The 22,066-nt window shown below is 26.1% G+C and overlaps 3 protein-coding genes across 4 annotated transcripts; all 3 read left to right on the plus strand.

Moving 5' to 3' along the window:
- The first annotated feature begins 1,068 nt into the window (after positions 1–1,068).
- On the plus strand, positions 1,069–2,547 carry LOC115712086 (protein C2-DOMAIN ABA-RELATED 7). Its single transcript, XM_030640316.2, has 3 exons — positions 1,069–1,614; positions 1,875–1,970; positions 2,059–2,547. The coding sequence occupies exons 1-3, from the start codon at positions 1,501–1,503 to the stop codon at positions 2,362–2,364; spliced, it is 516 nt and encodes a 171-aa protein (XP_030496176.2). The 5' UTR covers positions 1,069–1,500; the 3' UTR covers positions 2,365–2,547.
- A 2,851-nt stretch (positions 2,548–5,398) lies between these two features.
- On the plus strand, positions 5,399–11,524 carry LOC115714180 (uncharacterized). Of its 2 annotated transcripts, none has more exons than XM_061114789.1 (8): positions 5,399–6,131; positions 6,244–6,507; positions 7,290–7,806; positions 9,053–9,252; positions 9,357–9,469; positions 10,317–10,457; positions 10,885–11,008; positions 11,400–11,524. In XM_061114789.1, the coding sequence occupies exons 1-7, from the start codon at positions 5,526–5,528 to the stop codon at positions 10,964–10,966; spliced, it is 1,923 nt and encodes a 640-aa protein (XP_060970772.1). In that variant the 5' UTR covers positions 5,399–5,525; the 3' UTR covers positions 10,967–11,008; positions 11,400–11,524. The 2 variants fall into 2 exon arrangements, with proteins under 2 accessions (XP_060970772.1, XP_060970773.1); XM_061114790.1 differs by having other exon boundaries at positions 5,400–6,131; positions 10,885–10,996; positions 11,386–11,524.
- Positions 11,525–18,494: 6,970 nt separating this feature from the next.
- Positions 18,495–21,027, plus strand: LOC115714181 (protein PLANT CADMIUM RESISTANCE 2). Its single transcript, XM_030642756.2, has 4 exons — positions 18,495–18,825; positions 18,921–18,992; positions 19,784–19,996; positions 20,732–21,027. Exons 1-4 carry the CDS (start codon positions 18,594–18,596, stop codon positions 20,815–20,817), a joined length of 603 nt encoding a protein of 200 aa, XP_030498616.1. The 5' UTR covers positions 18,495–18,593; the 3' UTR covers positions 20,818–21,027.
- The last annotated feature ends 1,039 nt before the right edge of the window (positions 21,028–22,066 follow it).

Raw genomic sequence — 22,066 nt, forward strand, 5'->3', positions numbered from 1 at the left:
TAATGTGCAATAATCTTTTTTTCTTTAATATTAGGAGGAGAAATTGGAACTTGACGCAATATAAACTGCAATGTTTAGAAAAAGAACTTGACATAAAAATCATATGTATTATTATAAAGGGAAAAAAATATACCAAAGCTCTCTACTTTGCAAAAGGAAAAAATAAATAAAAACTTGAACTTTATATATTTTGAATGAATATGAAGGTATAAAAATAGAGTATAGAAAAGTATTAAATAAAAGGAAAGTAGAGATATTCTGTTATTCTCTAGTAGGTAGAGTAATTTTATACTCAAACTTGAAAGGAGGAGAGTATTTTGAGTCCCACAGTCTATGCTAAAATCAATTCTTTCTTTGAAGTTTAATTTTGGTTAGTGATGAGTGGGGATTGAGTGGACAAGAAAAGCAACTAGCACCAATATAATTGTTTAAATTGATGTCTCAAATAATATGCAACTTTTTAAAATTATGTTTTTAATTTTTTTTCTCAACTAATATCCAATTTCTAGAAAGTCCTCTTGTGAGGGTTGTGTAGGTGAAGGCAAATAGAGGAGAAGGAAGTGAAGGCTATATTAGGTTTTTTTTTTTCAAAATTATTTTTTTTACTTTTTAAAAATATTTAATGATTTTTTAATTTATAATATTATTATTTATTTTTTAATATTTTTAATGAGACCGAGGAGTAATTTTTTTTTCTTCTAAAAAATGGTCTTTTTATAATTTATTTTTAAAAATAATATTTGGAATAATAAAATCGTACCACGTGTATTGTATATACTATGTTCACGTAGACTATCTATCTTGGCAGTTAATTATTAAAAATAGTTAAAAAATTTTAAAATATGTATTAGATATTATAATACAATTTACTCTTTTTTAAGTGAACCGCATCATAATCATAATATAATAAGAAAAGATCATTACAATCTCTTTCTCAATTTTGTGTTCGAAAACACATATAGAAATATATATTTTTTTTCTAATTTTGTTTATCACGGTATACATTATAAATTACAACATCAACTTGATTATTATTATTAATATTATTATTTATTAGGTTTTTGTTTTCATTGATACAAATGTTAATGATTTATTATTACAAGTGTAAGTATTGGGAGAACAAAACAAAGAACAACCTTGTCCATTCACAAACAATGGATAAACCGAGTACAACGGTGGAAACACATACGCATACATATACATAATAATAATTCCAAATGGCTAACTTTGATATCGACCCAACACTTTTATTTTCTTTTTCTTATTTTTAAATGAAAGAAAAAAGCAAAGCTATAAAGTTGTGGAAAAAAATAAAATAAAAAAACATGTGCTTCTTCCCACGAAGAATTCTAACTTATCTTTAGTATATAAATATCCTTATCTTTGGTAGCTAATAGAAGAAATTAATGTTTATTGAGTTATATAGAGAAGAGATCTAGAGAGGAAATTTTGTTTTTAAAATATTTTGTATTATTATTTATATTTATATTGAGAATTGAGATGGAGAAGAACATGTTGGGACTTTTGAGGATTAGAGTTAAAAAAGGGCTTAATCTTGCTGTTCGTGATACTCTAAGTAGTGATCCTTATGTGGTTGTTACCATGGGTAATCAGGTAATTTCACTTCTCATCATCATCATCTTATTAAACTTTCTCATTTTGGGTTTGATTAATTTGATTCTTACAATAATTACAATTTTGTTTATTAGCTTTAATTTTCCAGAAAAGTTGGGTATTGGGTTGTGGTTTTCTCTTGATTTTCACTTTGCTTTAATTTTAACTTTGAAAGGTACAAAAAAGAGAGTATAATTAAATTAAATTATTTTGTGAAAATGATAAAATTTTGATCTTAACAATGAAAAATTGTTATGCAGAAATTGAAGACACGTGTGGTAAAAAACAATTGCAATCCAGAATGGAATGATGAATTAACTCTCTCAGTAACATGTCTTGACACCCCAATAACACTTGTAAGTAATTTAAATGAATTAATTCATCAAAGTATTAATATGTGATTAGTGAGTAATTAATGAATTTGAGTGTTAATAATTTGTACAGACAGTGTATGATAAGGACACATTTACAGGAGATGATAGAATGGGAGATGCAGATATAGATCTTAAACCATACATAGAATGTTTGAAAATGGGATTGAAAAATTTACCAGAAGGGTGTGTAGTGAAGAGGGTTCAACCCACAAAACAAAACTGTTTATCTGATGAGAGCCCTTGTGTTTGGCATGGTGGAAAAATTGTACAAGACATGTGTTTAAGGCTAAGAAATGTTGAGTGTGGTGAAATCTTTGTTCAGATTCAGTGGATTGATATTCCTGGTTCTGATCCTCTCTTTCCACAAGACATGTGATTATGATCAAATAGAAATAATTGGTGTTTTAAATTAGTAATTAATATTTAATAGAACTTCAATGTCTGTCTTTATGTACATAATTACCTTTATTAAATTGTTATTAAGTTTGTTTATGTATGTAATGTTAAAATAGCTATGTATTGACTTTTGTGGTATGTCATATCATGTGGTTGTGTGTCATTCATAATTAATAATAATAATAATAATAATAATAATAATAATAATAATAATAATAATAATAATAATTATAGTTTGTTTCTCTTTTAGCAGTGTTGGAGACACAGGGTCGTCTCTTCTTTCTATTTTTAAGAATTTTTTAAACATCAATTTAGTGAATCGGTAAATGTAGTGGAAGTCACTTTTGATTGATATTGAGTATCTCTCTTCCGTGCATAGGTAGGCTAGGTCTGTGCCTAGTGCCCACTTATCCTAGAGACTCAATTTTTTTTTCTCTTTTAAAATTATATATTTTAATTACTAATTTTTAAAAAATATCACATTTTTTCTAATATAAGGGCCTAAAAATAAATTTTTTTTCTTGTGGCCCACTTTGTTTTAGGACCGGCCCTGGTGGTGCCTAATACTTTATAGGTGTTACCATATAATTAGTTAACGATATTTCCAAAAATTAATTTTCTTAAGTTATATGATACCGACTATTTAATTACACTAATAGCGGTATGACACTAATGAGGATGTTAGACACTAAGGGTCAGTTTGGTACGCAGGACTGGATTGGATTAGACAGGTTAATTTGTCCAATCCAGTGTTTGGGCATGTTAGAAGTCTGGATAACTAATCCAGTTAACCTCATCTGTCTGGGATTATTTATCCCATCCAGCAGGGTGGGATAAATAATCCCATGCAGGTGAGATTTTTTTTTTTTTTTTATCCTTTTTTTAATTTAAATTTTATTAATGTATTTTAAATTTAATAAGAATTTAAAGGAAATATTTATCGCACATTTATTTATACATTTTTTTTTATCAAAAACTTATTCATTAAAATTAGTAAAAATGTATAATTTTGAATTATTATACATAAGTTTTTAAAATTTAGAATATTATTAATTAAATAATAATTACTTAAATTGATTCTAAGAAAAAAATATGACAATAAAATTATATATTATTTTTAAATTATTAAAAAATTTATATAAATATTTTAAAAATTAATATTTATATTAAATTAGTGATTAAATTAGTGTTTAAGATAAACAATTAAATATTATTCAAGTATTTTTATTTAAACATTTTAATTATTTATTAAATAAAAAATATGATAAAATATTTTATTATATATTTATGATATATTCTTAATTATATATAATATATTATTTTTTTTGCTACGAATTATTTATTTATATTTATTTATTATTATATATTTTAATTTTAATTTATTATTATATATTTTTATTTAATTTAAGTTTTTTTTTTTCTAAAAAGAAATAAATAAAATAGTCCAGTCAATTCTTAAACCAAACACATGATTACTTTCAGCATAATCCAATATTGTCCAGTCCAGTCCAATCCTGCGTACCAAACGGGCCCTAATAGTATTCTTTGGTAATTCTCTTAATTATTTGAGGCTAGCTTAAGTAAATATAGCAATATGCATTCTAAATTCCAAACTCAAATTATGTATTATAATATATAAATACTTAATTAAAAAAAAAAAAAAAGACTTTCCATTGTTACCTATGATTAGGAGTATCTTCATTGATTGTTTTTATTTTTCAAGAGCTAAATTGGGTACTCAAGAATTGATTTCGAGGTGAGAAATGTTAATTTGGGTTCTCAAAATTGGTTTAGAAGACAATGAACAGTTCCTCTATCACACACACAAAAAAAAAATAAAAATAAAAAATAGTACATTAAAAAACATTGCAGCCAGGGTTGGCCTTGTGAGGTAATACAAATTTGTTATTTTTTCTAATTTTTATATATGAAAATTGTATTTTTGAGAAAACCTATATTTTTCTCTATGTAGAAGAAAAATGACATTTTTGAAAATTAGGAATGAAAGGTTCTAAGCACAAATCTAACCCTGTGTTATGTATGGTGTGCATGAGAGATATTTTTAGAGTTCCAAGAGGTTCAATGCAACATGAGATTTTCGAAGAAAATGAGTGGTTCTTCCATCAAAATTTTATTATTGATTTAAAAGAGCAAAAAGCCTTATAAAAAAAATAATTACATTAAACATTATTTTTTTTTGTAAATTTTTTACATTTTTAAATTTAAATATTTTTTTTATATTTTTACATTTTTATATCTAAACAGTAAAAATAAATTAAAATTTATATTTATTTTATACTTCTAATTATAAACAAAAGTATGTTTGGTATTATTTTCTGTTTTTTGTTTTAAAAAATTGTTTTTAGAAATGAGAACAAAAAATAGTTTTTGAAGTTTTTAAAACACAAGTCACGTTTGGTTAGTGATTTTTAAAAATAATATGGACTAAAAGTGAATTGGTTTTTAAAACAGAAAACAACATTTTGTTGTTTTCAAAATTCTTGTTTTTTGTAACTTTATTTTCTGAAAACTGTTTTTAAAAAGCAAGGCCAAACAAGCCAAATTATTTTTAAAAACAATTTTCTGTTTTTAAAAACAAAAAATAATTTTTTAATTATGATGTCAAACATGCACTAAATGTTTGTACGTACTACGTATTAAATCAAAATATCTATTTCCAGAACTAACAAACAAAAACATTATTACGTATCTAAATCAACACCTAAAATTTTAAACAAATTTATTCAAAATTAACTTTGCCAAAACTATTGACATTATATTACATATTTTTGCGTAAGTTATAACTTTAATCTATTTTGAGACATCCCTTTCAATTTTCAAAGAGAAAATAAAAACAAAAACAAATACAAAGTTCAGAAAACATGCCAAGAGTTAAAATTAAAAAAAAAATATGAGCATTTGGAATTTTGTTCATAGATATTTTGTTATGATGAAATTCATGGTTAGTATCTACTTCAACCTATGATATCTTATCTTTCCCAAGCTCCAAATTTTGGTTGGTCTAAAAACTCTCCCCATTTTTTAAGTAACAAACTAGAAAACGTAACAAGCAACCGAAAGGGCGCCAATATAAATAGAAACAGAGAAAAATATACAAAACGACATCGTAATTCAAAAATTATGGCTTCAACGACTTCAACTTCAATTTCTCCTCAAAATTTCAGAGCCCAAAAGAAAATACCATCCAAGACCAAAAACCTCAGCAGCAATTACATTTCATTCTCTTCTCATTTATTCATTAAAAATCCCATTATTTGTTCATCAAAATCTTATTATTCTACTAGTAACTATAGTGTTAAAGCCAAGTTAAACGACAATGAAGTTGTTGTCGTTGATGAAGAGATGGATAAAATTCGGAGGCTGCAAAACGGGTCGGATGTTCGAGGTGTGGCGTTGGAAGGAGAGAAGGGGCGGGCCGTGGATTTGACCCCGGCCGCGGTTGAGGCAATTTCGGAGAGTTTTGGGGAGTGGGTGGTGGCAATGTTGAAGCAGAGTAGTAACAGTAATAGTAATGGTAATAGTAATAGTAATAGTAATAGTAACGATGAAGTTGTTAAAGTGTCGCTTGGAAAAGACCCGAGAGTAACAGGACCTTTGTTAAGTGGCGCGGTGTTCGCGGGGCTGTCGCGCGCGGGTTGTGCGGCGTTTGACATGGGACTCGCGACAACTCCCGCTTGCTTCATGAGCACAGTGTTGCTTCCATTTTCCTTTGATGCTTCTATTATGGTAAAATTATTGCTACTACATTAGTACACATTTATAGTACCATTTTCCTTTGAAACCTTAATTAAGTAAGGTGTCCCCTAACATTTATCTTATGTGAATTATGTATATGCAGATGACGGCATCACACTTGCCATACACTAGAAATGGGCTGAAATTTTTCACAAAGAAAGGTGGACTAAGTTCACCCCAAGTTGAGGAGATATGTGAGAAAGCTGCACGTAAATATGCGAATAGGCTCACCAAGGTGTCCACAATGCTCACTTATCGCCCCAAAAGTGTCAATTTCATGAGTGCTTATGCCACTCACCTAAGGGAAATTATCAAGCAAAGGATCAACCATCCACTTCACTATGACACTCCTCTTCAAGGATTTCAGGTACATAAAATGTATATATAAGTGTAAAAATACATCACATGGGAAATATGAGACATTTTTAACATGATTATATAAGTGTAAAAATACATTTATAAGTAATTCATAGTTTTTCATATTACATCAATAGGAGTATGGTACTATTGGTATTTGGTATCACTTATGTCCTTTAGCAATTTTATGATAATTTAGGACATATTATGTGTAGAATTTAAGTCTTAAAAGTTGCAACATCTATTTTAATATCGTTTTTTGTAGTGCTACAAGTTAGAGGAGCTAATTCATTTTCAACCCATTTTATTTGTATTCATTTTGACATTATAGAAAAAGAGTGAACTGTTAAAGAGAGAAGCTATATATTGTGGGTTCAACATTGAGAGACTTTGAAAAGAGAGAAGATCAAGAGTGATTATTTATTTTTATTTTTTTTTTTGAGAGAGAAATTCTCCACTATGGTTAGGGTCGGCTCTAAAGGTTAGTTATGTGTACATCTTGGGCCCCTAACACTAAGATTAGTTCGAAATTGTGAAAAAAAAATTATTTGTATCATCAAAATAGGACCAGCAATTTTTTTCACATTTACAGTAGACATTGTGTTTTTTATCAAAACCATTGTAGAATTAATCAACATTTTGTTAATTTGGTGCTCAATTTAGTTAGTTTTTTTTTAACCCTTCATTATTTGTGATAATGCAATATTTTATGTACACAAATCATTACTCTCTTAAATAATAATGTGACTAGCTCTTATATATTTTATACACTACATGCATTTATGTATGCAGATAATAGTAAACGCTGGAAATGGTTCAGGAGGGTTCTTCACATGGGACGTACTAGACAAACTCGGTGCCGACACCTTCGGCTCGCTCCACCTAAACCCGGACGGAATGTTTCCTAACCACATTCCCAACCCGGAAGACAAAATCGCCATGGCCATGACAAGAGCCGCAGTATTGAACAACACCGCGGACTTAGGAATAGTGTTTGACACAGATGTGGACCGTAGCGGTGTGGTGGACAACAAGGGTAATCCAATAAATGGTGACAAGCTCATTGCTCTGATGTCGGCCATTGTGCTGAGAGAGCACCCTGACACGACTATTGTGACCGATGCTCGTACGAGCATGGCACTTACTAGATTTATCACCGCTAAAGGTGGTCACCATTGCTTGTACCGAGTTGGTTATAGGAATGTTATTGATAAAGGTGTGCATCTCAATGAAGATGGCATTGAAACTCATCTCATGATGGAAACATCTGGCCATGGTGCTCTTAAAGAGAATTATTTTCTCGATGATGGTAAGTATAGCTTTTTCTCTTTTTAATTATTTTTAGTATATGTAGGTACGTTTTTATTTTAACTTAAATTTTTGTATATGATTGTGAATATTGTAGTAATTACATACATTCCACTCGTTTTTTAAAATTTTTTAATAGAGTTTGAACATTTAATTGCATGCATCCCTTTTTATATAAATTTAATAAATTATTTTAAACTCTGTTTTTAGTATCATAAATTTTTTATTTATTTTAAAAAACACTCTTACTGATATAGAAAAAAGTGACACTCTATTATCAGGCCCGGCTCAAAGTATAGGCGGGCTAGGCCTGTGCTTAGTACCCACCTAGTCCAAGAGCCCCAAAAATTACCTTTTAAAATAACTCATTTTTTTATTAATTTTGAACAATATTACATTTTTTTTTTTCTAAATAAGGGTCTAAAAATATTTTTTTTTTGTGATCCACTATATTTTGAAGAAATTACATTCTTTACCCATTTTTTATTTTTTTATTTTAATTTTAATCTTTATTTTACTACTCTTGAATTTATACTCAGTTTTATAAGTCATATTCCTCTTATGTGTATTATGAACTTTAATTTTGATAAGTTATGAGAGGTTATATTTGATACTTTGATTATAAAAGAGGATCCTTATCAATTAAAATTATTTTGAATTATATTTAGTTAATCTGTAATAAAAAAATATAATTTTTAACTTATCTCCTATATTTTAGGGCCGGCCCAGCCGATTACATATAAGAAAATCAATAGAGAAATTTACGTGATATACTAACTCTTGCTTTTTTTTTACAAAAATACTGTCAGGCGGTATTTTTTACTTTTTTACTGTATGTTTTTATAAGTTTCATACTGCAGTATACTATGTTAAGTTTTCACTGGTGTTTTACTGGTGTTCTACTATTATTTTGAGTTGTCGTGTTTTGTGTTTTACTGGTATCTTATAAAAACACAGTATTTTTGAAAATATTTCCGTGTGACAGTATTTTTGTAAAAGTTAACTCAAATTTCAGTATTTTTGTAAGTTTCCCAATTAACATAATATGTTAGGGTTAGGCTGTTTAGATTTTGTGCATTTGAGATGTTATTTTGAACTTAATTAAAAGTTGGATTATGTAATTGAATCTCTAACTACAAAACTAGTGAGTTATAAAGAGGTTGATAAATTTATTTTCGAATATTTGGACCTTTATTACCTTGACCTCATGATATTGTGGTTATTTTTATGTCTTAATTATATATTAGGAGCTTACATGGTGGTAAAGATTATCATTGAAATGGTACGGATGAAGCTTGAAGGATCAGAAGAAGGTATTGGTAGCCTCATAAAAGATCTTGAAGAACCATTGGAATCCATTGAGCTTAGAATGAACATAATCTCACAACCTAAAGATGCAAAGGCAAAAGGCATTGAAGCCATTGAAACATTCAGACAATTCATTGAGGTAAATTAATTAATAAGTAGTTTATAAGAGATTTTAAATAATTAGTCTCACAAAATTAAAAAAAAAAAAAAATAGATGACCAATATTTGCACTTTGTTCTTTAGGAAGGAAAACTTGAAGGGTGGGAGTTGGACGCTTGTGGAGATTGTTGGGTGAGTGAAGGCTGCCTTGTCGACTCAAACGATGATCCGGCTGCCATCGACGCTCATATGTATCGGTACGTTAAAACTAAATTAAGAGTATTAATTACAATCTCTATTATTTTAATTTTCACCACGAAAACATATGCTATAGTATTCGTTACTGTTATAACATTATTTTTGTGAATTTTTTTAAAAAATCCGAATAAATTTAATTGTTTAATAAACTAGAATATCGAGAGTTAAAATTTTAAAAATTTACAATAATAATATTATAATTATAACAAACACCAGCATTAAAAAAAAAGTACTTCCACATATATTTTTAAACACAATGATGATAGAAGCACTTCTCATCACAATTTTAAATCTTACGTAATAACACCTGTAGTATTATTATAAGAAATACGAAAGGTTATTTATAGTACTTAATATTCTTGTGATGTATAATATTATTAGTGGTACAATTTAATATTAAGTTTCATTTATTTTATTTTAATAAATATTAAAAATAATTGTTAACTAAATATAAAATAATACTTGATATAATAGTGCTAAGCAGCTTGGTTTCCATCAGTTATTATAGAAATGCAATAGTACTAATAATAACATAGAGATACGATTTTATCCCGTGATGTACTTTCACGGAATGTATTCCGTGGTACATTAGATGGGTCTCGGGGTACATTAAATGAGTGTCAGGGTACGTTTCTAATTTTTAACCCTAATTACCCCTAGATCAATCTCAACCGTCAGATCAAATAAGTCCCTCATCTGACGGCTGTCGTACATCACGGAATACATTCCGTGAAAGTACAATCACGGGACAAAATCATATCCCTAATAACATATTGTTAATTTGTTATGTTTTTTTCTGTTTTTGAAAGAAATGTTAAATTGTTATATTTGATGTTGAAAATTCAGAGCAAAAGTATCGGATAAGGAGCATGGACAATATGGTTGGATGCACATAAGACAGAGTATTCATAACCCAAATATAGCCATTAATATGCAGTCATCACTGCCTGGTGGCTGCCAAACAATGACTACAGATTTCAAACACAAGTATGTTAATTTCAAATATATTATTCATTAATCCTAGATACTTCTATGAGAGAATTTTTTATTTAAGATTTTTTCATGATCGTCTAATTTGTAGTTATTTAAAAATATTTTTCAAAATTTTGACAGATTTAGAAAATTTAATACGTTGGAAACAAAGTTCAAACAATTTATTACATGCAAGATTATTTTATTTTATACGTATGTGAAATAGACTATTTAAATATTATTTTCAGCATGTTAATTTTATTTTTATTTTTTTTTTAATTTTTTAAAATTTTACAAAATGTCTTAAATAGCTACAACATAGACACCATGAAAAAAATTGAACTAAAAATATTTCCAAAATACCAAAACAAATAAAGAATGCAGTGTATAATTTTTCAATCTTAATAATTAATTTTTTTTAATTTTCTTCTGTTTTTTGCAGATTTCTTATGGCAAGTGGGGTACACAAAGTGCTTGATATTAGCCAAATAGAAAAATACGAGAAAAATGGACAAGCAAATTGACTGACTGCTAAGTCTTGTGATATTGTGAAGTATATATATTGGGTAAATACAATTTTGGACCCTCTGTTTTGTAAAAGTTACCAATTGGACCCTGTATTTTGTTAAATGACAAAATAAACCCTGTATTTTCTAAAATAGTACAAATAGGACCCTAAATTGATTTTTTTGTCAAAATAAAGTTTAATTATAATTCGATCTAATAGTGTTATGACAAAACTGTTTACATTTTTTTGTATTTGTTCGTATTAAGCATTGTCTTCAAGTTGGTTGTATTAAAAAAAAAGTTTTAAAAAATTAAGCTCAGGGTCCTATTTTTACTATTTTAGAAAATACAGGGTCCATTTTGTCATTTAACAAAACACAGAGTTCAATCTATAACTTTTGCAAAACACGGGGTCCAAAATAGTATTTACCCTATATATATTATACATAGCAATAGAAATCAATGGTAGAGAGAGTACGTAACATAGTAATGTAAGTCATCTCAATGAATTATATCAACTCATTTCAGCCCCAATTGAAAATCGAAAATAATAATAAATAGTAGTTCTTCTTCAATTACTCTTGTTTAGGAAAAAATATTGATTCATTTGATTTTGATATCATAATACATTAGAAAACACTATATATCATCTTTAGCTGGCCACTCCTTTCCTAAGAGGAATTTTATACAAAATATGATATTTTTATTAAATATTATATATGATATTTTCTTCAATCTCATTGTCCAAAAATACATATCACAATATTTTTTTTATATATGTAGTATTTGTTATAATCACAATATTATAACTATAAATTTTAAAAAAAAATTGAATTGTTTAAAATTTACAAATATATTACTGTAACTAAAAAAAATACCATTATAAAAAAATTAAAACAAAAAAAATCTGGCATGTAATTTTTGGACTCAAAATTTGAAAAAGAAATTGCATTAGAATACTTTAACTAGCACTTCTCTTTACGAAATTAAGAACCCTAGACACAAACGCGACTCATATATGGTTAGAGCAACTCCAACGTAGCACCAAAACTTAGGTTTGGTGTATAAAATCCATCCAACGTAGCACCAAAGTTTGCAGTATATATATCGTGTGGCTACAGTACACGTGGCACTGTAGCTACGACATTTTTTTTTTTAAAAAAAAAAATTATTATTATTAGTATTATTTAATTTATATTATAGATATTGATATTATTATTTGTATTTATAAGATTAAAAATGTTATTTTTACAATATACTCTCTTAAAATGGATCAATCGATGTGCTTTTATTTATTGTATCTGAGATAATTTCTCAGCTTAATTTTTGTATGGTCGTCTACATTATAGCTATTTAAGACTTCTTACAAAATTTCAAGAAATTCAGAAAAACTTAACATGCCAAAACAAGGTTCAAACTGTCTATTGCACGCGAAACTCTTTTATTTTATACGTGTGTGAAATAGACTGTTTAAACTCTATTTTCGGCGTGTTAAATTTTTTTGAATTTCTCAAAATTTTACAGGATGTCCTAAATAACTGCAACGTAGACGACCATGAAACAAATTAGACTAAAAAATTCTCTCATATGCTGAAATAAATAGGGGTGCATCGGTGGACCCCTTATGCATTGTAGAATTTTAGTTTATTTTTTTTCATGGTCATGACATTATAGTTATTTAAGATATCTTGTAAAATTTCCAAAAAAAATCAAAAAAATTTAACACGCCGAAAATAAAATTCAAACTATCTGTTGCACGCGTGACTCTTTTATTTGGAGGGCTGCATTGTAAAAACATCTTTTAATTTATTGTGTGTAAATTTAAATGTAAATACCATAATTATTTTTATTTTATTAAAAAATATATAATAATAATGAATATTTTTTAGTGTAATTTTTGGTGTTGTGGTTGGAGTGAAAATAGTTTGTGACATTAAATTTGGTGAGCTCGTTAGAGATACTCTTAAGGTCGGCCCTAAATTCTTCCATATGAGAAAAAAAGAGAAAAGAGAGAGATTAGAAAGTAGAGGATAGTAAAATGCACTTAAAACAGAGAGAAAGCCAGAGTATTTAAACTAATGGCACTTTTGTCGTAAGAAAGAACTTACAATTTTGACTGGCTTTCATTAAACTATAGCACTTCATACGTAAATAATATTATTAATTTTTTAATAAATATTTAAGAACAATAATATGACTTCTCCAAAATCCTACATATATTAAAAGAGCCAATAAGTATTACTATTCATAAAAAGGTCAACCAAAACTATTAGTTTAATGGAATTGCACCTTTTATGCCTTACATGCACCTATATATATCAATAAAATATTAATAAAATTATTCAACAATAAAAAATTTACTACACTTTCCATAATTATATACCCCTATCTCATCTATTCTACATTTTATAACTATTTTCTTCCTTTTTTTTTTCTAACTTATTTATGAATCTACATTGTTGAAGGAATTTTTTTTTTTTAAACGTATTTTGCAATTTAATAATAAGAAACCACAATAAATTTCTTTAAATAAAAATAATTTTATTCTAAAGAGGAAAGTAAATTTAAAAATAATTACAAAAAAGAAATAATATTGTTTATATGACTACCAAAAATACAAATTTTAGTGACATTTTCACTAATAGTCCAAACAAAATTACTTGCTACTAAAAAGTAATATTTAAATATAAATTATTATTAATTTAATTTTACTCACAATATATTATTAATAAATTATAATTTTTGTGACTAATAATTTTAGTCAGGGATTTTTTAGAAATAAGAGCATCAACAATAGGAGCAATTTTTAGTGTTGCTTAAGTAAACCCATTATTAGTTCTTACCCAATCAATTTTGTTTTTAATTATTTCACAAATACACAAAAACAACAAAAAAATTACAAAAATACGGTTTTATGGAATTTTAAATATTTTTACGATTTTTTTGATTTTATTTATATAAAATACGATTTTTTTTATGTTGTACTCTTGTTAATTTGTTGTTGATTTTTTATTATCTGTATGTTATTTTTGTTGTTGTTTTGATGTTATTTTTATGTAGTTTTCTTGTTGTTTCTATAAAAAACTGTAAAAATATATATAAAAAAAATTAAACGTAAAAATGTAATTTTTTTTACATTTTTACCTTATGTAATTATCCCAATTTTTTTCCTTTCATAAAAAGAAAAGAAAAAAGCAGAGCACCATAACTATACAACAACGACTCAATTACGTTAACTTTACAAATTTAATTGTTACCAATTTTTTTTTTTTGAAGTGTATATTAACTTAAATACGCATATTTTTACCATGACGAAAAATACATATTTTTAATTAATATTTATAGGTTACAATAAAAAAATTACTGTTAGACTTTCACGCCCTACCTCATCTCATCTCTTTCATATATTTATTCTTTTTTTTTTCTTCATTTTTTAAATTTACACTGTTAAAGATGAGCACATTAGTTATTTTTTTTAGAAAAAATGCATATGGTAATTTAATAATTAGAGACCATAAGTAAATTTTTTTTAATAACATTATTTTATTTTGAAGAACAAATTAAATTATAAATAATTACAATATATATTAGCATAGATCTGCATATTTTATTACGAAAAAAATACATATTTTTAATTAATATTTATAACTTTCTAAAAATATATCTTACTATTTATTGTTTATATCTCATGTGTATTTAATTTAATAATTATTTTAATTATAATAATAAATTTCAAAATAACTAATAGAATTATATATATTAGCTTAATATGTAATTTTAATTTACCTTTATCATTATGTTTTTCATATTAAATATCTTTGCTAAATATTAATATATGCTTATGTGAATTTAATATAATATTTATTAAAATGATATTAATATATTTTAAATTAATTGATACTTAAAAATTTCCTTAAAATATAAAAAATTTCGAATAGAATTATACATAGTAATGATGGTTTAAAAAAAATGGTAATGTTGGTAGCTATTACCCTTTTGATAATTGCTATTTAGTAAATTTTTTGTGTTATATATTTTATTTAGAAAAACTTTGTATTCTACCATATTTAATTTTAATTGAAGGAACTTTTTATTATTATATCAAATTTTTAAGTATGTGTAATTTCTAATTTCATTTTAAAGTTTAGTATCAAATGTATTATTTTTTAATTTTTTGAACAACTCAAATGTATTACTTTATTAAAATTCTTTATTATTATGCCATTTTCTAAGTATATGTATTTTTTTTTCTTTTATTTCAATGTCTTCTAATACGTATATATTGTATTAAAATTATATGTTCGATATATTATAACATAAAATATTATCAATTATTTAAAAATTTTATTATCAAACATATTTATGATACAAATTATTGATATTCATAATTTACTTTCAATTAACTTTTTGATTATACCTACGATGTTTATATATTTTTTAAAAAATTTATCTTTATAATAATAACATGTGATTTTTCTTTTTTTTTACATACAATCTTCCTCTATATATTACACGTGCAACGCACGTTCAAAAACTAGTAATAATATACAACTGAATAGTAGAGGATCGTCTTTAGGGAGGGTGAGAGTTCTGTGCAAACGTTTAAAATTGAGCCTAGGGAAAAAAAATTATATACATTAAAATCACAATTCTATTACTAGTTTTTCTTTTAAGATTAGATCTTCATACTTTTAGTTATAAATTTTTTATTTATGTATGTATGATTGGAAAAAAATTTAAATATTAAGTCAAGAGGCCTTCCGGTCTTTTTTCCTTTCAAGAATTTCTTTTCTTTTTAACATTAGTCTACAATACCCAACAAAAAAATTGTTAATTTAATTTTATCCCCATAATGATATTAATATTTTTCCAAAGGTGACACGCTTGTCTTTTTCAAAAGGACCCATAGATAGTTTTTCTTTTATTGTCTTTTTATTAAAGGTCCAAATTCAAAGAAATTGATCTTATCTCCTCTTCTTATTAATGTTACGCGTAGCTGTAATTGAAATTGGAATTGGGAAAGAAGCTTCAAAATCAACCATGACTAAGTCAACCACTGCAGGCCTAGACTAAGTCTCCTATAAACCCCTTCTTTACTCAATATTATTAATATCTAATTATTACAACTAATTAATAATTATGTTGTTCATTCCATTACACTATTCATAGTTGAATTCTCTAATATTATATATCTACAATAAAACTAGGAAGAAAAGGGTATACTAATTAACGATGCTACTAGGAATAAATGCTTTGTATTTATCTAATTTTTATTTTAACATATTTGGTTGGTAGCTATTTTTTTGTTTTAATAAATCAGGAAGTTTATTAATGAATAAATTCGTTCAAAATAATAGATTGCACTTCAGAGGAACAATCCTCCAACTGAAACACACAACCTGTAGAGAAATAAGAGTCTCTTGCCAAGCAATAAGCCAACTTGTTTGCAGATCGTTTAACAAAAAATAACTCAACAAAAGATAAAACCAAAAATAAATTCCTAAAACAATAAAACCAAACTACGAGGACATAAAAACTTGACTTTTGACTACTTGGACACACATCAAACTATCCGTTTCTAACACTACATTGTTCCACGGATGAGTCGCAATTCAACTCAAAGCTTCTTTGATGTCTATAATCTCAGTAATTCCGGGTTGGACATACCCAACCTTTCTCTTCTTGAAAGCTTCGTTGGTAGCTATTAATAAGTATAATTTGTTATATATTTATTTGGGATAAAATTTTAGTATTTTTTGCACTCTTTTGATATTTTACTGTTACAACTTGTGCGTCATTTAGTTAAAGAGGTTAGAGTTTTTTTTATTATTATAATTATAAACAATTAGTTAGCTTATTTTTGTTCATTCGATGAACAATATTTATATATAATGAATTATGATTTATCCATTAATAAAAGTTTCTATTTACTTTTCAGTAAAATAATTCTGATTTTCTATTGTGTTTAGTGTAATTAAATTATGCATGACTAAATTGAAGGGTAGGACAGTAGCGACGGGACACTGTCGCAGTCCTTAGCCTAACATGTAGGGGTGTTCGTGGTGCGGATGGTGCAGTTTTTGACCATTTTTTTAAATCAACCCACACATGCAGTTTTCTAAATTTTCCAAACCACACTCGCACTACAAAACTAAAAAATTGCGGAAACTGTACCGCAAAAAATGGTGCAGTGCAATGCAGTTTCCGCGATTTGGACTATCACCAATAATTAAACAATCACACATACAACAAAGCTTGAGCAACACTTGTCAAAAATACTATAAGCCTTGAAAATAAATATGAAAACAAAAATTAAGTTTCAATAATACAATAATTAGTGAACGTTGGGTTGGACATTCACATATTGGACCTAAATAAATATAAAAATTAGTATTTTTATAATATGTAGTGGAGTGCGGTTTGAACCACATATTAACAATTCAAAACCGCAAACTGCACTGCACCGTACAGTTTAAGAAAAATTCAACTGTGACCACACTACAAAGAATTTCAAACCGCATTTTTTTTACGGTGCGGGCAATTTAAGCAATTTAAGCGGTTTGATGAACACCCCTACTAACATGCCCTCTTTTAAGCCCCAATTTTAAAATTGGCTCATTTTTTATTATAAGGCTATTATGAATAGTTTAAGCTCTTTTATCTTGAGTTTTGTCAAGCAATCTGCTAATAAAGTGGTGCACATGTGCAATCTTTTCATTTTGAGGTAGACTGTAGTTTTTGTTTAAATACTCTTCTTGGTTTTGGATGATATTTCTTAATAAAATGCTGATTTTATTCAAAAACAAAATCATAAATATATAAAAAATGCTATATTTTTTTTTTTCTATGTTATAATTACATTTACAATATTTGACAAGTGAATTTTTTAATGCAATAGTTTATTGCTCTTCGTTTGATTTTATTTTTAATTCAAAGGTTCCATTTTAAAATTTTGTCAAAGATGTCTCAAACTCGATTAAATTTTATAAAAATAATAATTTATTATTTTTTTTTTAAGATATTAGTATTATTATAGTTAGTAAATATATGAGAAATGTTGAAGAGTACTATATAGTAGTGTTTAATACTCTTTTATATATTAATATCGTTATTAGTCTAACTATATATCAGGTCTCATATAATTTAATGTAATAACTTTTAAAGAGTATCACTAGCTAATCGTAAAGTGACACGTTTAAAAAATGTTAGACACCATTAATATTTAATAGCAATGCTCTAGATATATATTTATTGATGGTATAGAAGTGGTGTTTATTTTCCAATACTACATTTTGGTGCTAAAAGCAATTAATATATACAAATAAAATGCATTACATTTTTTTCTTCAATCTATAATACATCAAACAAAATAGTAACCTAGTATAATTAATATTATCATAATTCAATACATTTTATTCAAGGTCAACTGCACAACTTGTTTGCACACAAAAATAATAATAATAACAATAATAATTTTATTTTATTTTTTTATTATCTATTTATAATATTTTCAAGATAGGCAACTACTATAAATATAACCCCAAAAACCCATTTTCCTTAGTACTACCAACAGTCCACACATTCTTAATTTCTCTCTCAAAACTCAAAATCAATTAGTGAAAACTCATCACCATCATCATCATCATGAGTTCCTATGACCAAAAGTCAACTTACGAAAAGTTCACGGCACCACCAGCTCCGGCGCCGGAGTACACCCCAACAGGGATTCCGGTGAGCTCCTCCGCCCCATACTACAGCGGCGACGGAAGTGGGTACAGTACATCTCAGACTGGGCAACCCTTTCCTCCTCCACGGCCCAGAGATCTGGTTCCATGGTCAACTGGTCTCTGCGACTGCTTTTCCGATGTTAAAAATTGTAAGTGTTTTATGTTCAAAACGACGTCGTTTCTTATCTAATCTAAATTTAATTAATTATGTCTTAATTAATTTGTATTAATAATGAATTATTAGGTTGTATAACTATGTGGTGCCCTTGCATTACCTTTGGCCAAATTGCAGAGATCGTTGATAAGGGATCTACATGTAAGTTAATTATATTTTACTATTGTATAAATTATTTATGCATTAATATTTTTATTTTATTACACATGTATATTCTTTTTGCAAAATATATCTCTAAACTTGTCACAAAAATGGTGGACTATTATTCACTTAAAAGCTCTCATTTTTTAAAATCTTATTATTATTATTTTGACATAGAAAAAACTTTTCATAGTTTTCAAAAATACTAAATAAGAGAATAACAAATTTTGTATTTAATATCTCATGAATAATGTTATTAGTGTTGGACTTGGACACACACCTAATTTTTTTTAACAAAATTTTACTTTTAATTTTGTTGAATTGTATCAAATATTTCTGAAAAAGAGCAAATGGTTTATCATTTTATCCCAAATTGATGAATTATTGAGCTAACCTAAATTTTTAACACCCTGCCAAAAATCAAATTCCAAATATTATTCCATTTTCAAAAATATTATATATATAAATGATACTAATTACTCTTGATAATAATTTATATGATCCCATCATAGTTATTTATTTGGACTTGGAGAGATTAATATATCAATGGGATTATTTATAAATACATAAAAATAACAAATTTTTTTACATTTTTATGCGGATTTTTTTTTTTTTTTACAAAAATACAGATTGTTGTTTTTGAAATAATATCGTTGCTGCGGGAAAAGTAACGTAATTTTCAGTAAAAATGTAAATATATAAAAAATTGCATAAAAATGTTAGAAAGAATGTAATTGTATATAAATTTGTGAATATTATTATGATAGTGAATTGAATTGTTGTTGTTGTAGCATGTGGAGCAAGTGGAGCACTGTACACACTGATAATGTGTGTAACAGGATGTACATGCTGTTATTCTTGCTTCTATAGATCAAAGATGAGACAACAACATGCCCTACATGAGTCCCCTTGCAACGATTGCTTGACTCATTGCTTCTGTGAAACTTGTGCCCTATGCCAAGAGTACCGCGAGCTCCAAAACCGCGGTTACAATATGCAAATCGGTACCAATACTTATAATCTCAATTTTATTTTAATGCTAAATGTTTTTTTCGATATAGGCGTTACTCCTGCTCTACTATGCATTTAGAGAAATTATGTTCTAATATCGTTTTTATGACTGTTTATATAGTTATAGTAGACATCGAGTATGTTTCAAGAAATTTTGAATAGTTTATGCCTAAAAAAGAAGTTTAAAATAGTTACTAGTAAGCGTATAAAATAAAATAAGCACTCGTACAGTTAATTAGTTGAATATATCTTTAACACTTTAAAAACTTAGAATTTTTTGAAAATAGATAGAATATCGACTATGAGTATAATGTGTACTATTTTACTTTATATGAAAAATAAAAAAAAAAAATTACAAGGATATTCTGACCTAATAATTTTCCTATATTATACTATTGTTTATATTAGTTATAGAGTTCAACTATTATATGTTTTTTGAAATAAAAAATTGTTATATGTCATTATATTGATATACTATACAAGTATAACTAAATATTTGAACTATACTATAATTTATTGGAAAATTAATGATTGACCTACTATTAAATCTACACACTAACTCATGTATTTCTAATATCAAATTAATTGCAATAGTTTTTTTAAAAAATAATAATAAATAAATAAATTGACTCATATATCCATAAAATAATAAGAAATAGAATCATGAAGATAATTAATTGAATTAATGATATGGTTTTGTTGTTTAATTAAATTGGTTTATTGTATAGGATGGCATGGAAATGCAGAGGAGAAGAATCGTGAGGTGGCAATGGGTCCCACTCCTCCAACTGTTGAAGGAGGCATGACTCGTTAATTAAATTTAATATTATCATAAATTTTATTAATTCTTCTTGTGTATTATATATTAATTAATTATGTATTTTTTATTAAATTAATTATGTATGTGCTGGGTTTATGTTTTTTTTTTTTAATTTAATTACAGCTGTGGGTTGTAATAATTATATCAACGTGTAAAAATATGTTGCATTAATAATGAAAAAAATAGCTGTGTTCTGTTCTATAATGTATATGTCAGATTTTTATTTATTTTTCTATAATTAAAGCTTATTAATTAATAGTTATTATGCTAATGATTAAAAAATACGTGTCTAAAAATGATTATCCATTATAAAATGTTATTTATTAGGGCTGTAATTAAGGACAGATGGAAATGCATATTAATTCATATATTTGATATTTATTCAGATTTACTTATATTATTATCTAGGTATATATCGGTTTATTTAATTAATAAATATTATTTTAGTCATTTTATTTTGTAAAATTAATATTTAAGACTATTTATTTCGTTAAATAATAAATTAAAATTAATTAATTTATTTAAAATTTATATAAAAGACTAAAAATTTGAAAAAAAAATTACTAAAATACTTTTATATAAAAAAAATTAATTTTTAGTCTTTAAACTTTTTTATTTACGAAAATATCACTTCAGTAAAAAAATAATAAACTATTTGGTTGATTGTTTTATAATTTGTTTATAGTTGATTTTTCTTAGTTTTTTTTTATTAATTTTTGGTTATTTCTTACTTGTATTTTTACTTTTAAGTGTACTTTTGTAAACAAATTTATTTTTGTAATTAAGAATTTTAGTTCGTAAAATTATAAATAAAACATAAGAAAAAAATAATTAAAAATTTTCTAATACTATTTTAAATGTGAAAATTACATTGTATATTCACTTTACTTTATTTGTTTTAATTTTTACCTTCATTTCTATATTCTTTAAGATATACACACTTTTATAAATAATGTCCCCATTAAACCTCTTAAATTAATGTTAATCATGTGCTATACTTAAGTGGAGAGCAAAGGTATATTAGGCAATTCACTCACAAAAGTGAGTAGATTTTAATAAAATATAATATGAGAATATTTTTGATTAATGGATACAAAAAAAAAGAGATATTTCTTAACTTATCCTATTTTAAATTCTATATTTTACAAAAATTACTAATGAGATATATCATATTAAATAATGAAATAAATTTATATTTTAAAAAATGATACAAAATAGTAGGGGTGAACAAAAAATCTAAAAA

This window comes from Cannabis sativa, chromosome 4 (assembly GCF_029168945.1).
Source record: "Cannabis sativa cultivar Pink pepper isolate KNU-18-1 chromosome 4, ASM2916894v1, whole genome shotgun sequence".
In the NCBI taxonomy this organism is placed as follows: Eukaryota; Viridiplantae; Streptophyta; class Magnoliopsida; order Rosales; family Cannabaceae; genus Cannabis; species Cannabis sativa.